Below are 13,944 nucleotides of genomic sequence, written 5' to 3'. Positions count from 1 at the left end.
CGACATGTGCACCGGTCTGCTTTGATATGTAAAGGTTCCTTGACTGCCATCCAGGTGTCAGACTGTAAAACTGGGGTGAATGTTGTCTGTTTTAAGCGATGCCACCTTATCATGCAGATATGTCTAGTCTTTAAAGTAAATAAATAAACGATGTTATCACACCTCAGTCGCACTGGGAGGGAGGGGGGAGGAAAGACTGAGTTTGTGTTAAAATGCGATTGATATGACAGCATATTGGGTACAGGATGTTAGCTGTAATAGATCCTAGATGCTATAAAATGTATAAAAAGATTATTTAAAAAAACAGTAAGAACTGCAATTGGAGTAGGGACTAATGACATACATCATGTTTTCTCTTTAATCCAGGTGCTGAAAACTGTTCTCTTATTTTTATTTTGCAATAGAAAACAGTCCAAATGCAGCAATTAATCAGGATGCTTATTACACCATAAATAAAAATCGTTATATAGCTAATAGATACAATAATCAACTAAACCAGTATACCAAAGGCTAGAGAATATAAGATATTAAGGGCTATATACAGACAGTAAAAAGATTTAAAGATTATTTCAGTTACATTTGTCTATCCAGGTAAAAAAGCTATATACAATAGAAGAATAAAAGGCAGAGGATATATCAACATTTCATTATATAGACCAGATCCAGAATAGTTATTACCCTACAATTCATTCTGGCTGAGTGAATGGGTTAACCCAAGTAGTAAACGGGCCAAAAACATTTTCACTTGAGTACTACCCTTTCTGCCTCTTCTTTCATAAAGTGCTTTTTCTAAATTATATATGCGCAGAAATCGGCCTTTCCACTGCTGTAGGTCGAAGGTTACGGGTCTAGCCAGGCTGAGGCAACACAAGCGTAAAAACTGACATCGCGATAAAGATAAGCTCTTCTCCATTGTTCCCAACTAGTTCATTAATAGCATAAGCTGGGGTGACAAAGGAACGTCCTCTTTTAATACATGCTGTAAAAAAGCAGATATTTCTCGGCTTATCGGCTCAATGCAAGGACCAGTGGTGAAAATGTGTATTATATCTGCACCATGTTCCTAACCATAAACAGTGAATTCCCTCCGCTCCTCCCCATTTAATAAATTTCGCAGGCGGGATGTAAAGGTTGAATAGGGTCTTATAATGTTGTGACCGCAGATTAGCAGAACACAGCACAGTGTCCCCCATTTCTAATGATTTCAAAAAGCAAGAATCCAAAGCGCCCAGCTAATCCTGCCATCTCTGCCTATGCTTATCTAGATCATCTGGCAGCCCTTCCAGAAGGCATCTATAAAGTTGCAAAATTGAGGGACCCATGCTGCGAATCAGCAATTCAATTAAAGCCTCCTGTCCAAAGCCTGCCGCGCCACCAGCTTTTTTAAGAATGAAGTCCCTCAGCTGTAGAAATTTAAAAACAAGCATTTACAATGCAATGGTTTCGCCTTTTGAAAAGTTTGAGCTATTGGCATTGTAAATGACAACATTTTTATTTATGTGTTGGTTTTGAAAATAAATAATAAATGGTATTGTCATTTACAATGCCAATAGCTTAATCTGAACTTGAACTGAAAGGGTAAAAATAAACACCATTTTAAATAGTTACTTCAGAGACGAGCACTTACACACGTTGACCTTCCAGGCACCCGGATCTCATATTTTAACACTGGCCACCACAGTGTACTTAATATATTTGATCCCATAGTTGGAAAAACATGTGGTTGTGATAACTTTTGCAGTAAAACCCCACTGAGCTACATTACCAACTTAGAGAGCTAGGAGGCAAAGTTCTACTTGAGAGGCTCCGAAGCTGCGTGAACTCTGCTTGCACAACGACCCTTCCTATTAATTCGGCTCACGGAAAGGCAAGCCCTGAAATAATTATTAGGAGTTATTGTTTTTTTACCCCCATTTCAGCGCTACGAAGCTATCGAAAGTTGACAGCGCTTTACAAAACACCTAACACATTCATTAAAATAAGATTACATCCACAAAACCCCGCATTTCTTCAAGAAACACACGCACATATTGATAGAAATTCCAGTGAAACTACAAGCTTCAGGAGGGGAAAAAACAGCACCCAAAGGTCCACAAGAAAATAAAAAGCCCACTTGAAATGTTGAATAAACTGTCAGTATGGCTCGAATTTTTTTTTAAGTCTCAGTGCACGGAAACCTGCAAAAAGGTCCAGGGTACTAAAGCAAGCATCACAATAACGCCGGCAGCGAAATTAACATGATGTAAAACTGCACTTTAAAAGCCTATGTGAGATTATGAACGGCCAGCACTTGCCACGAGCTGCAGGAAGACGTCACGACTTTCTCTGAGGTCTGCATTCACTTGTGCATGAAATGTTTAAGACTGTTTTCAAAGATTAAACGCGTGTATCTCGGGCTCCCGGGGTGTGCCCCCCACGCACCTCTACCCCCGCGCCCACCTCCCACCTATTAATTGTGAGTTCAACCCCCGTGCACTCCGGGCTCCAGCAGCTGGTCTCACAACCCAAACGTGTCAGCATTCCTCGCTCGCACAGCACACACAGCCGGGGCAGCACGCACCACGCTGGACGAGCACAGGAGGAACCGCACGTGCAACAAACAACCAGCAGGTAGAAAAGTAAACAGCTGACAAACAACCCAAGCAGCTGCGCGGGACGGGCAAAGCGAGGCAGCCGCGAGGAAAACAAACTTCACTTTTAAAAACAATGCTCTGCAATTCAGAAAAGTATTAACTCGAACTAGTTAAACTCGCCACTACGTCATCTTGCATGAAAATCACGCCGATTCACACGCACCACAAGTTAATTACAGCACACGATAAGTCGCAAGTGTTTTCTAAAGGCGGAGTGTGTCCGGCCATGTCGGCTGGACTGAGAACAAAAGATGCCGCTTCCTAAAACTGCAGTGAGTATGAAGTCCTCTGACTCCTTCAGGCTCTCTCCCTTTCAAGGCTCTCTCTCTCTGGGTGCCTGTTTTTTCCCCTCTCTCGCATTTTAGATTAACCCCAGTCGTGCACTCGGAAGACAGCCCTCCAAAAAGAAGTTGTCCCTCCCCCCGGAGCAGAGAGTTTAACAACCTACCTTTTGTTCTGTGGCTGCAGACACTAAAGTGCCAAGCCTCGGGACCATGAAGACTTTGGAGCAGCCAAGAGAGAGGGGGCTCAGGCAAACCACAAGCAGAGGGAGCAAAACCGTGCTGACAACTGCTAGGCGCGAGCATGCCTCCCAGCAGCACTGTTTACACTAGAGTGAATGAGTGCACCTCCAGCCGAAATAACAGCCACAACTGCAGCACTTGGGGCACTGACGTGCCGGGGAGCGGACAGGCGCCGGCACATGCCTCGGAAGCAGAAGGTGCCCACAAATCACCCAGGCTGCACTGCCTCAAACTGCCCACCTCCCCTGCACCAGTTGCGACTCAAGTGACAAAACATTGCTTATGAGTGTGTACATGAGACAAAAACATAAGTAGGAATGGCCAAGTGTAAATGCGGCCGTAGATGGCCGCTCTGGCATGCCGCGGTGGGGAATGTCAATCATGTGGGAAGCACTTGTGACAATGCATCGGAGTTTTAAGCTGCTAAGGACCTATCCAGTCATGACCAGGCAGAGCACTGAAGTGCATTAGGATGCCCGTATGATGAATCTGAGAGTGACATGTCCCGCAATGCCCCAGCTCACCCTTTCACCCAGGGAAGAGGCCTAGGGAGCGCCTCAGAGTCCAGGAATCTGTGGATACGGAGACCCCCCCATGTCCTACTTCCAGCAGTGTAGTAGACCAAGAGAAGTCTGTCTCGCAACTGGGAATCACGGAACCCTAGAAAGATCCCAAGGACAATGACACGGAAACGCGTGATCCTCTGCGCAGGAGCCCCATAGCGCACACTATGTGAAGGTGTGCGAGTGCAGGACTTGGACCAGGCCACCCTAGACTCCAAATGTTTACAGGCCTGCAGCGGCCCCGGCGCGAGCACTCCTAATGTTTACTTTACATTTGGCAGGTCCTTGCAATTTTTTAATCATAGTATAAATCACAGAGCAGTGGCGCACTCGCTGGCCAGTGTGCCGAGAGTGCCGAAGCTCCTGGTACAAGTGAGGCACTGGCTGGGATCCACACATGCAGACCACCTCACCACACCACAGATGACGTACGCTGCCAACCACCTCTGAACGCAGGGCTTCGCAGCCGCCTCCCTGAAGCTGATCACACGCACTACCTACTCTCACTTCTCAGCAGCCTTTCTAAAACAAACACCAAGTCTGCCAAGAAGTGAAAACCTGGCGCTGGACTGCATGCGTGCCGCATACTCAGCAGGGTGCAAAGTGCACCACCTCCTCTGTGGCTACCATTGCAGCGGGTGCAGTGGCAGCGGGGCCAATTGAATTCTGATCATTTCTGCATTTATACTACCCCAACTGCTGTCAAAGGAGCCATGATTGTCTCTCAAGATGCGAGTCCCACGACGGAATCTCCTGCCCTGTCGGAAGCTCAGAATATTAGAAGCGCTTCAGCAAGTGCAACCTTACCTTAGCGTTTGCAGCCAGGGGCTGCAAGAGCATAACTCGTGAAAGACGAATGCAAAGACTATATGCCGCGAAGGAAAGACTCCACAGCTCTCAAATGAATAGCAAAGAAAAAAAAAAGTCAGGTCCCGGGCCGCGCTGTGATTGGCTGACGTCACAGGGGTGTCCCGGGCCGGCAGCCAATCACAGCGCGGCCCGGGAATGACGTCACGGGGGTGTCCCGGGCCGGCAGCCAATCGCAGCGCGGCCCGGGACAAAGGGGCGGGGCTTAAAAAAGCACCAGAAACACCCCCGAATCGCGTTTTCAAGAGAAAGCGCGATTGACAGCCTCTGTCTCCCAATGGCTAGCCTCCATTTATGGAGCTAGCCAATGATAGACAGAGGCGGGTCATCACCCGACATAGAACTCAAGAGGTTTCGCTAGCGCATGCGTACTTCGTACGCAACTTCGTACGCATTGCTAGGCAAAACCTAAAAATCCCAGGGGCCTATACTAAATCTTTCCCTAATTATGTCAAAGGATGCAATGTGGCACCCAGCCAGAAGATCCCCTATCCTATAAAATAATTAGAATAAAGGGATTTCATGAAAACTGTTCTCGTGTGTCACGGAAGCTGACCAAGACAATCTAGAGTCTGGACTTGGGGTGGAGCCTTTTCTGAAGTAGCGAGTGAAAAAACAGCTCTAGGAGAAGCATCTGTCATTGACTGACTTCTATCTTATTTTAATTTATATAGCGTGCTACTCACCCATCTGGGTATCCAGGCTATGAGGTAAGTGGGAAAAATGAAAAACTTTACAATAGGCCACGGTTGTAGTATTAGGGCTATGATTTTCTGGCTCCCAGGGAACCCTACACATTTCTGTAAACTAGTAATCCAGAGAAATACAGTGTGGTGCAGTTACATTGATCCTGCTATTTCATACCCAGAGTACCCAGGACCACTTATCATTCCAAAAATCATGCCGCATGTTCATGGTTTTGGCCCCTTCCTATCTCGCCACTAGGCCCAACATGTGTGGGATCACAAAATGGGCTGGCATGACTTTAAATTCCAGTGTTTTTAAGCAACGTAATCTGAGGAAATTGAGTTTTCGTCTATAGTTTGATGTTCGCAGGAAATTACAGGTAGGAAATCTGGATGGAATCTATGCAAGCCATGCATCCCTGGAATCCCCTGGGCCTCTATTTTTCAGAAATGTCTTTCGTCGGTGTTAGAGTTCTTTGGGTGCTGGTGGACCCTGAGCCTAAATACTGCAACCATCCCTCACTGTAATTTTAAAACAAAATGTGTTTTTTAAGCCATTGTGGGATATGTGCATGGCATTATAGGGAACAGAAACTAGCCAGATATATGCAATCTATACCTCAGTCAAGTCGATTTACCTGGATCGCTAGTTTTCGTGAACTGGATATTGGTACGGGTGCCTGTGGAACCCAGGTCTAAACCAAAAAAAGTCCATACGCAACTGGTATACCCAAATTCCGCTGCCATGTACAAGCCCATCCACAAATGTGGTGTACCATGTTATTAAGAGAATGCATGATGGTAAGACATTTGCCCATGGCAGATATCTTTGGTGTTCATAAGTATGTAAATGTGAGGACATGGTGTTTTTCCTCACTATTTGTCATGTTGAGGTTATTGTAGTTAATGAGAGCTTGCACAATGCGCAAAAGTCACACCTCATCAGACTGCACTGAATACCTTATAACCACCCTAAAAATGTGGCTTTATCTCCTTGCTTGTAAGACCTACCATGGTGGAATGTTTTCCTTGGAGGCATTTGTGATATATCCTTAGCATCCAAATCTAAATAAGTCCAAAGCAATTGAATCAAAATGAAAAACTGCATTAATCGTGCATTTCTTGCTCCTAAGTACACAGTTTCCAAGGACGTTGTTATTCTGTTCATAAAATTTAATTCACTCGTTATTCTAACTTTCTCAATTCATTTAATTTACATTTTTAATAGTCATACTTTCTGCCTGATTTCGTTAATCTCCTATTTAGATATGTTTTCTGTTGCTAGTCAAGTTATGTTTTTCATGTTATTTACTTGTTATGCACACACTAAATGTCAATTACCTCTCTGCTTGGCCCCCAGGCGAATACCCTGATGGCAGACCATCTTCATATCAGATATTTGTACCATAAGTATAAATCCTCCCTTAATGCCACATCTTAGACAGAAACCTTGACTCATCAACTGTCAACTTGTTCCAGCAATGGTCATTCAGACAGTTGAAACTCTGACGCAGATCCGTGAGAGTACTAAACTCAAAACATTGGAATATCCTCATCCCCACACTGACATCAGAACTCAACCATATGTGCTGCAGGAAACTCCTGAAAACGGAACTAGCCAAACTTGATGGGTCTTATGAAGACACTATCGGTGAACATCAGCTATGGGTGCCACCATTCCGCATAGGTCATGCTCTTTCCCACGTCGCTCCTTTTCCAGATTGGATACTGCTTCTCCTACACTCTGAAGTAGCCGAAAGGTTACACATAGTGCATTATAAAACTTCTAAATAAATAAGTAGTAAGAAGAAGGATGTGTAGTAATAAGTGAATGCTGATGATCAACTCTGTATAATAGTTTCTTACCTATGAAAGACTACTTTGAGATGACCGGCCTTTGTACTTTCTGTGAAGGTAAATGATCGTATTATGCAAAGCAGGAAACGGTAGCCCCTTTAAATAGACACACTGTTTAATTACAACTAGCAGAACACAACACATTGTGCTTCCTACACTTCACTTGTGTCTCTAAAGGTGCAGGTGGCTGCCATGACAACATCATCTACCGACATTAGCCCTCATGCCCTTGCAGAACATTTAGGAACAGAAATGAGGAACACATGCACTGTGGAACCATTGAAGCATCCTCAACTTTAGCTTCTGCACTTGCCAAAAAGATCAATGTTTTAATTGTATACACCTACTTGTACTTTTATTTTAATGAAAACCTCTTTATCTACATACATTATAAATATGAGCCTTCCATCCATACGGACACTTTTTCCAGACAACTATGGCCAGCTGTCTGGTAAAAGTGTCCGTATGGATGGAAGGCTCATATTTAAAATCGAATGGTGATAAAACTGATCTGATGTTCTTGGGCAAACCCTCCCCCCGGACTCCAGCTCTTTATGGCCCAAGTGTTTGGATATCATGCCTCCAAAAGAGCAATTTAAAAGCCTTGGTATTTGGCTGGACACAATCTAAACATGAAGGAGCAATCTCGGAAGGTAGCAGGGACCTGCTATGGAATACTGAAAATGATTAGGAAAATCCTCCCCCTGTTGCCTTTCAATGCCAGGAGATTGTTGGTTCAAGCTCTGATTCTCCCAAACCTTGATTACGCCAACGCGATCTCTATTTAGGCACCCCGTGTCAACGATTAGGAAGCTACAGACTGTTCGAAACTGTGCAGCTCGTTTCCTTCTACAGACCCCCAATAGGGAATCCGCACGGTCGTCAATAGTTTTCCTCCATTGGCCCCCGGTCGCTGAGAGAGTTCAGTTTACGGCTCTGTGCATCGTACACAAGACTCTATCCTCAAAGGGCCCACCAATTCTGCGATTCATTATCTCTTCTTACTGTCCCAGTAGATCATAGCGCTCCGGGAGGAAACACCTGGCAGCACTCTCTAGGATATATAAGTCTAGGAGCAGGGGACGACTGTTCTCCTACAACGCATCCAAACGTTGGAACCAACATCCCAATTATATCCGCCTTGAAGAGGAGTATCTGTCCTTCCGTTGATGGCTAAAAACCTTTTTGTTCCCTATTGTTTAATGTCCATTGTGAAGGTTATGTTCCTAAGCGCTGGGAGGCCTTCTGGTAGCCATGTGATTTACAAGTGCCAATTCATTCATTCATTCATATTCCTAGTTACATTTGTTGATGTATTAGTGTCTGGTGTTGATGATCCTTTTCACTCCTCCTTCAATTGGAAGGTAGCTGTCAGTGCACATAAACTGTTACTTCTGCTAATAATTTGTTTGACTTATTTCAGACCGTGAAGGTAGTGATGGATATTCATCTTAACAAGCTGGCTGGAGACATATTGGTTTTTCTGACAGGTAAGGCTTCACTTTCTTTGCTGAAGTGATTAATTTATGCACCGCACTTTTGGCAACATGTACTGTAGACCTTCAGAACAAATGTGAAAACAGATGTCCGCATCTTTCGCCTATGTTTGCCATGTACACCAATAGAATCCATACAAATTGTAAATAAGATCACACTTTGTTTTTAAAGGGTTAGAGGAGTTCCTATTATTCTCATATGTGCAATGTCTTCTCTATACTTACTCTCTTCGTCACCTTTGATGTGATCAATGTTGGGAGGGGAGTGCCCCCTGTATCATGTACAGTTGTATCCTCAATCAATCAACGAGGGGAGGAAGAGTGCTGATCCATTCAGTCTCCTTAGGAATAATCAATTAATCACGGGGGGAAGGATCACTTGTCCTGCATAACCAGGGTATGCAGGTTGGTGTGGGGTGTCTCCCAAATAAAAGACCCTCATGCACGTGTAATTTAGGTTCTCGTAGCGGTATATGTTGTCTCCCCGCTCCTATTGACACATGTGTGCATAATCCTTGGGTCAGTATTTTATGCACCCTCCGCCAGGAGGTTTTACCCTTGGTTAAAACAGTAGTGATCGTGAATGGTGAGTGATAAGTGCTCAAGAAGGGTTCTTTAAAATACACAAAAAGACAGACTGAAACTTTAATAGGTCTGGGTTCGGGTAGACTCAATGAGTAGGTTTCTAGTGTGCAGCTATGGAATGATTAGGAATTCAAGCGCACTATGTTGTAGTAAGGTTAAAATACGGTCGACATGTTTCAGCCCTGTTCGCCTATGTAGGTCAATGGGCTTTCTTCAGGACCAGTGGCAATAAGTGAATTAAGTGAAAAAAGAAAAAGGTTTTGACCTGTTTCTTCAGTTGGTGATAGGTCGCATTGTACCTGTAAATGAAAAACAATTATATACATAACAAAGGGGAGAGGGGAAGGGGAAGACACATTTTGAGTACTCATGTTACAGTTATCTAAAACACCTAAAAAATGGCAATACTTTATCAAGATTCGTACTTATGTGGGGTGTCAACTCTCTCACTCTCATGCTTCTGTGGATTGGTGCATGCTTTGAGCAAGAAACAGTGCATTTTAGTGCTGGTCCGTGTAATATACCGCTTTGTTCTGGTGAATTTTAAAGTTACCGTACAAATTGATGTAATCGTTACCCTCTATATTCACTTTTGTTAAAGTGTCTTTAGAAATGCAAAGTGTTGCCTTTTTGTGCTCTCTGGTACGTGCAGAGCAACATCGCTTTTTTAATGAATTACATGCCGAATTTGATCAATCATGCGCGCTCCTAATACTCGTTTGCTACAACATGCGCTCGGTGGTGGGAGCGAGTGTTTTCAAATGGAGACGGCTGGGGCGGCGACTTATTGAAAGATACCTATCGAAGTGACTGATGACACTTCATCGGGTTGGCGGCATAAGTAGGGATTGCCTCACTACGGGGAACAATAACAACAGCAATGAGGGGGGGTTATGTTATACTTGCGGTTTAGTTGGTGAAGAAACGCGGGAACTCCGAGTCACTACCTTGGACTCTTCTCCTACAGTACAGCTTGTGCTGTCTCTGCCTCTCTCAACCCGGATATGCTCACGGGTCTGTTTCCTAGAGGCTATGTACCTTGTTGGTATCCTCTCCCATGTGTGCCTGAACTGTTAGAATCTGTGATCCTGTTTTTTTGCCTCACCGCACACAACCTAGTGTGCAAATGCTTTGACCTGCCCTAGACTACAAAAGGTTCTGGACACACAAAACAAGCCCCCCCCCATCGCCACCCCAATGTCAAAGCCTAGTTTCACACAAGTAGCACTGTGGATGGGCAGCAATCAGTGTCTTGTAGTGATTTTAGTGACCTGTGTGAATGCAAGCCTACCAGCCAATTCATCTGAAAGTCCTGCTGCTCACGGTGAACCTGGAAATCCAACCACTGAGCATGTGCGTGTGTTGGTACGATGCACATGTGTCTCAGAATGAGCCAGAGTGATAGAAGCCTGTGTGTTCCATTTTGCAAGCACCTGGCTTGGCCATGTGTACAAGATGAAGGTTAGGTTGCGTTCCTTATTTGGCAGAAATGTAATGCTGACTTACCTGAGTTTGTGGACAGTGGATTGGGAGACCAGACACTGAAGTGAGGAAAGTAGAGGCAGGATTTCTCTTAGAAATTGTGTATGACTGTCTGATACAAATGGCTATTGAGAAGTCTTCCCATTACTGCCATTTTGTGGACTCAGGGGTAAAGGGTGAGGACTGCAGAATCTAATGTCAGGGATAAAGGGTTTCTTTAAAGAAGAGCAGACAGCTTCCTCTCTTAGTGATCTATGTCAGAAGTGGTCATAAACAGAGAGGTGCAGCCTGCTCACACCACTTTTATACCTCTGTGCTGGGTGATCTACCTAGAGACTGTCCTGCTTTGAAGAGCACTACTCGAGATAAAAGCTGGTCAGAAAGATGGCCTGGCAAGGACACATGAAGCCAAAACTAACCTCAATCCAGTTTGGAGAAGGTAGCTTTGGAAATCAAGCCTCTTTGTGCAAAATACCATGTAAAAGTGGGAGATGCTGCCACACTTGTTGTTTTCTTTGGCCGAAGAGGAGTAACTCAGTACTCGGAGGACTACTGCCAACCAAAGGTTGGTGTCCTGCTGACAGCCAACTCCCGAGTGGTGAGGGAATATCACCTGAGTCCTAACTCAAGGACACATTGTTGAACTTGTCCTGGGAACCAAGAAGCCCTGCCAAAGTGGGAAGGAAACCCCTACTCTGCACGAGGAGTTGACCATGGAAGGGACAGTCATAATTGACCCTGGTGTAGGGTTCATACTAACATGACTCAGATGAAGAGTGCCGATCTATCTGCCGCTTTGTTGAAGAAAATCCAGCATGCCGAGGTGTGTCTGGCAGTCTTGTTGCATTATTCACGTCATCACTCCCAAAGCACCAGGAGCGATGTACCTAATTGGTATGTCCGTCTAAAGCTGGGATAAGTGCCTGATTGTGCCACCTACTGCGCCTGAAAACATTGGATGGTGGGATCACAACACTACCAATCTGTGCAGTGTGGTCCTAACCTGTTCCAAGAAGCAAAGACTACCTAAACCGAGGTGCCCAGGGTGTCCTGTTACTAGTAGAGGACTCTGTGCTGCCTAGAATGTGCCCGCGCCACCTTGCTCAGACGATTTGCGGCTATCGCCTTGTTGCACTATGTGCCAAAGATAGGGCATGATAGCACCTAAGACCTAAGCACCTGATTGGGTTGACCGGAGCACACACCAGGAGCTGCTTCTGCCTGCGAAGGCTACAAAATGGCTGCCTCAAAGAGACTCACTGAAGAATCAGGAACAGGTCCGCTGAAGCCTCCTGGACAAACCAAATTGACATAAGAACCCAGAAAAGAGCCAATGCCAGAAGAACCTGCTCAAGTGTGAACTGTTAAAGGGCTCACTGCTTGGTTGGCAGCTCCTTGCTTCCAACGGTACTGCTACATGGTGTCCATAGAAGGTTCCACAGATCACCAATGAATCCACCACCGATGGAAAAATCAACGCGATCCATGTGCTGCTCTAACCAAGGATGGGTGAGAGACTCCAACGTGCATTAGAGGCTCTGTGTGATAAAAGAAACAGAAGGCAGAGTTCTGCAGCTCTTTAGAAGCTGCACCATTAACCTTGAAGACCCTGAGAGATAGAGGGCGAGAAAATATAGCGCCTAGAGGAAACAGAGCCACTTTGTAGCTCCTAACACTCACACCAGTGAATCAGGTGCTTGATTTTAGTGTGTAATATTTCTGCAATTTATGTAATACAGTACTTGTCTTTTATGAAGGGAAGTATGAAATGGACATTAATCTTATGGCACTGGGGGGAAGGGTGTTGAATACTGAGTCTGAGTACCTCGATTCTAACCTCCAAGCCTGTGCCTGCTTGCTAATGTTACCACTGAGTCAAGTGTTGAACACGTACTTGGCCTAGTTTGCAGAGCCATAGTAGGACAGGCCCTAGGACAGTAGAGACATATAAGCCCAGCCCCCGCGTCTATGTGAAGTAGCTCCGCCTTCTCCGTGGGTTCCCACACGGGACTGACAGTCATCAACAACATCCAATTTAGACCCTTGTTTGTTCTTTGTGTAACAGGCTGCTGTCCTGGTTTTCAGCACTAGATGACAATGGACGGTCTCTGCCATAATTCGAGTCCAAGGCTTCAACTCCCTCTAATGCTGCATTTTCCCTAAATCTAATTTTTTCATAGCCAGATCCTCCTGTTGTCCTCCTCCAGAAACCACAGCAATAGTTTTGATAGTTACATCCATCAATACACCTTAATCACTTCACCAGCCGTCATCACCAACATATTCAAGTTTCCACTAGACTTGTCCTGAACTTGCATTTCATTTGTCAAAAACTCTCAAGCTTTGATCTTCTGTAAGCGGAACTATTCTACCGGGCTTCTTCATATCTTTTTGTCACTATTACTTTCTACCCCTATAGAAGAACTTTTATTTACCTTGATCTTCTCCTCGAGTCGAGAACATTCCTCACCTCCCTTTCACACATCTTCCTGACTTTTTACAGTATTGAACAGGGTGCTGTACACAGTCATTAGCCTTGTATTGAAATCCATCCATTGTTTGCAACCTTCTACATAGCCTAAAGCATCACTTAAAAATGCCTTCGCTCTCAACACTCATTAGACCTAAAGTGTCCTGCACCAGTTCTAGGTGGTTGCCCTTTACTCTTCTCAATGGAGAGGTTTTCGTCTCAACTTAAGGGCATCCATGCCTTGCTCATCTTTAAAACATTGTTCAAGAATTACCTTCTCTTAAATTAAGGTCTCCAAAACACCTACATCTGTATATTTAGTGCAGTGGTCTGATAAATGTGGGTTTGCTCCATACTACCCAACATGAATCTACCAATCACTCTGGTGCACTTTCCGATCATGGGTTATGCCGACACCATTGACTTAAGTGCACAGTGTTTCCGTTTGAAATATATTTAAAGTGCATGAATACATCTCAACAATATTTGGGCTACTTATAGTTAAAACATGTAGCTTTAAATTCAACCTCACAAGAAAATTTACTGCCTTCCTCTTTCTGTTAGTCTTCTGAAGAATTAATTAATGCTGTGGCCTTATCAAGCATGGACAGTGGGATCATATCCCAGAAGGCCTTCCTGCCTACCAACTAACTACTTACAGCTTAACTGTGAGCATTATGTCCACCTAAGGATGGAGATGGGTCCCATCCTTGCCATATAACCAACTAGGAAGTTACTTTACAGACTGCCCAATATGCACCCTGTACCATATCTCTTCCAC

The 13,944-nt window shown here is 44.6% G+C and overlaps 1 protein-coding gene across 3 annotated transcripts in view; it reads left to right on the top strand.

The window, feature by feature from the left end:
• DHX40 (DEAH-box helicase 40) overlaps positions 1–13,944 on the top strand; it is a 418,899-nt gene that overhangs the window by 90,962 nt on the left and 313,993 nt on the right. For all 3 annotated transcript variants that reach the window (XM_078679838.1, XM_078679839.1, XM_078679840.1), the window contains exon 6: positions 8,554–8,620. In XM_078679838.1, coding sequence (XP_078535964.1) covers positions 8,554–8,620 — 67 coding nt within the window. The remainder of the gene's footprint in view (positions 1–8,553; positions 8,621–13,944) is intronic.

Source organism: Lissotriton helveticus, chromosome 3_1, assembly GCF_964261635.1.
Source record: "Lissotriton helveticus chromosome 3_1, aLisHel1.1, whole genome shotgun sequence".
Taxonomy (NCBI): Eukaryota; Metazoa; Chordata; class Amphibia; order Caudata; family Salamandridae; genus Lissotriton; species Lissotriton helveticus.
Note: the sequence above shows the minus strand (reverse complement) of the source record. Positions and strands in the feature narration are given on the sequence as shown.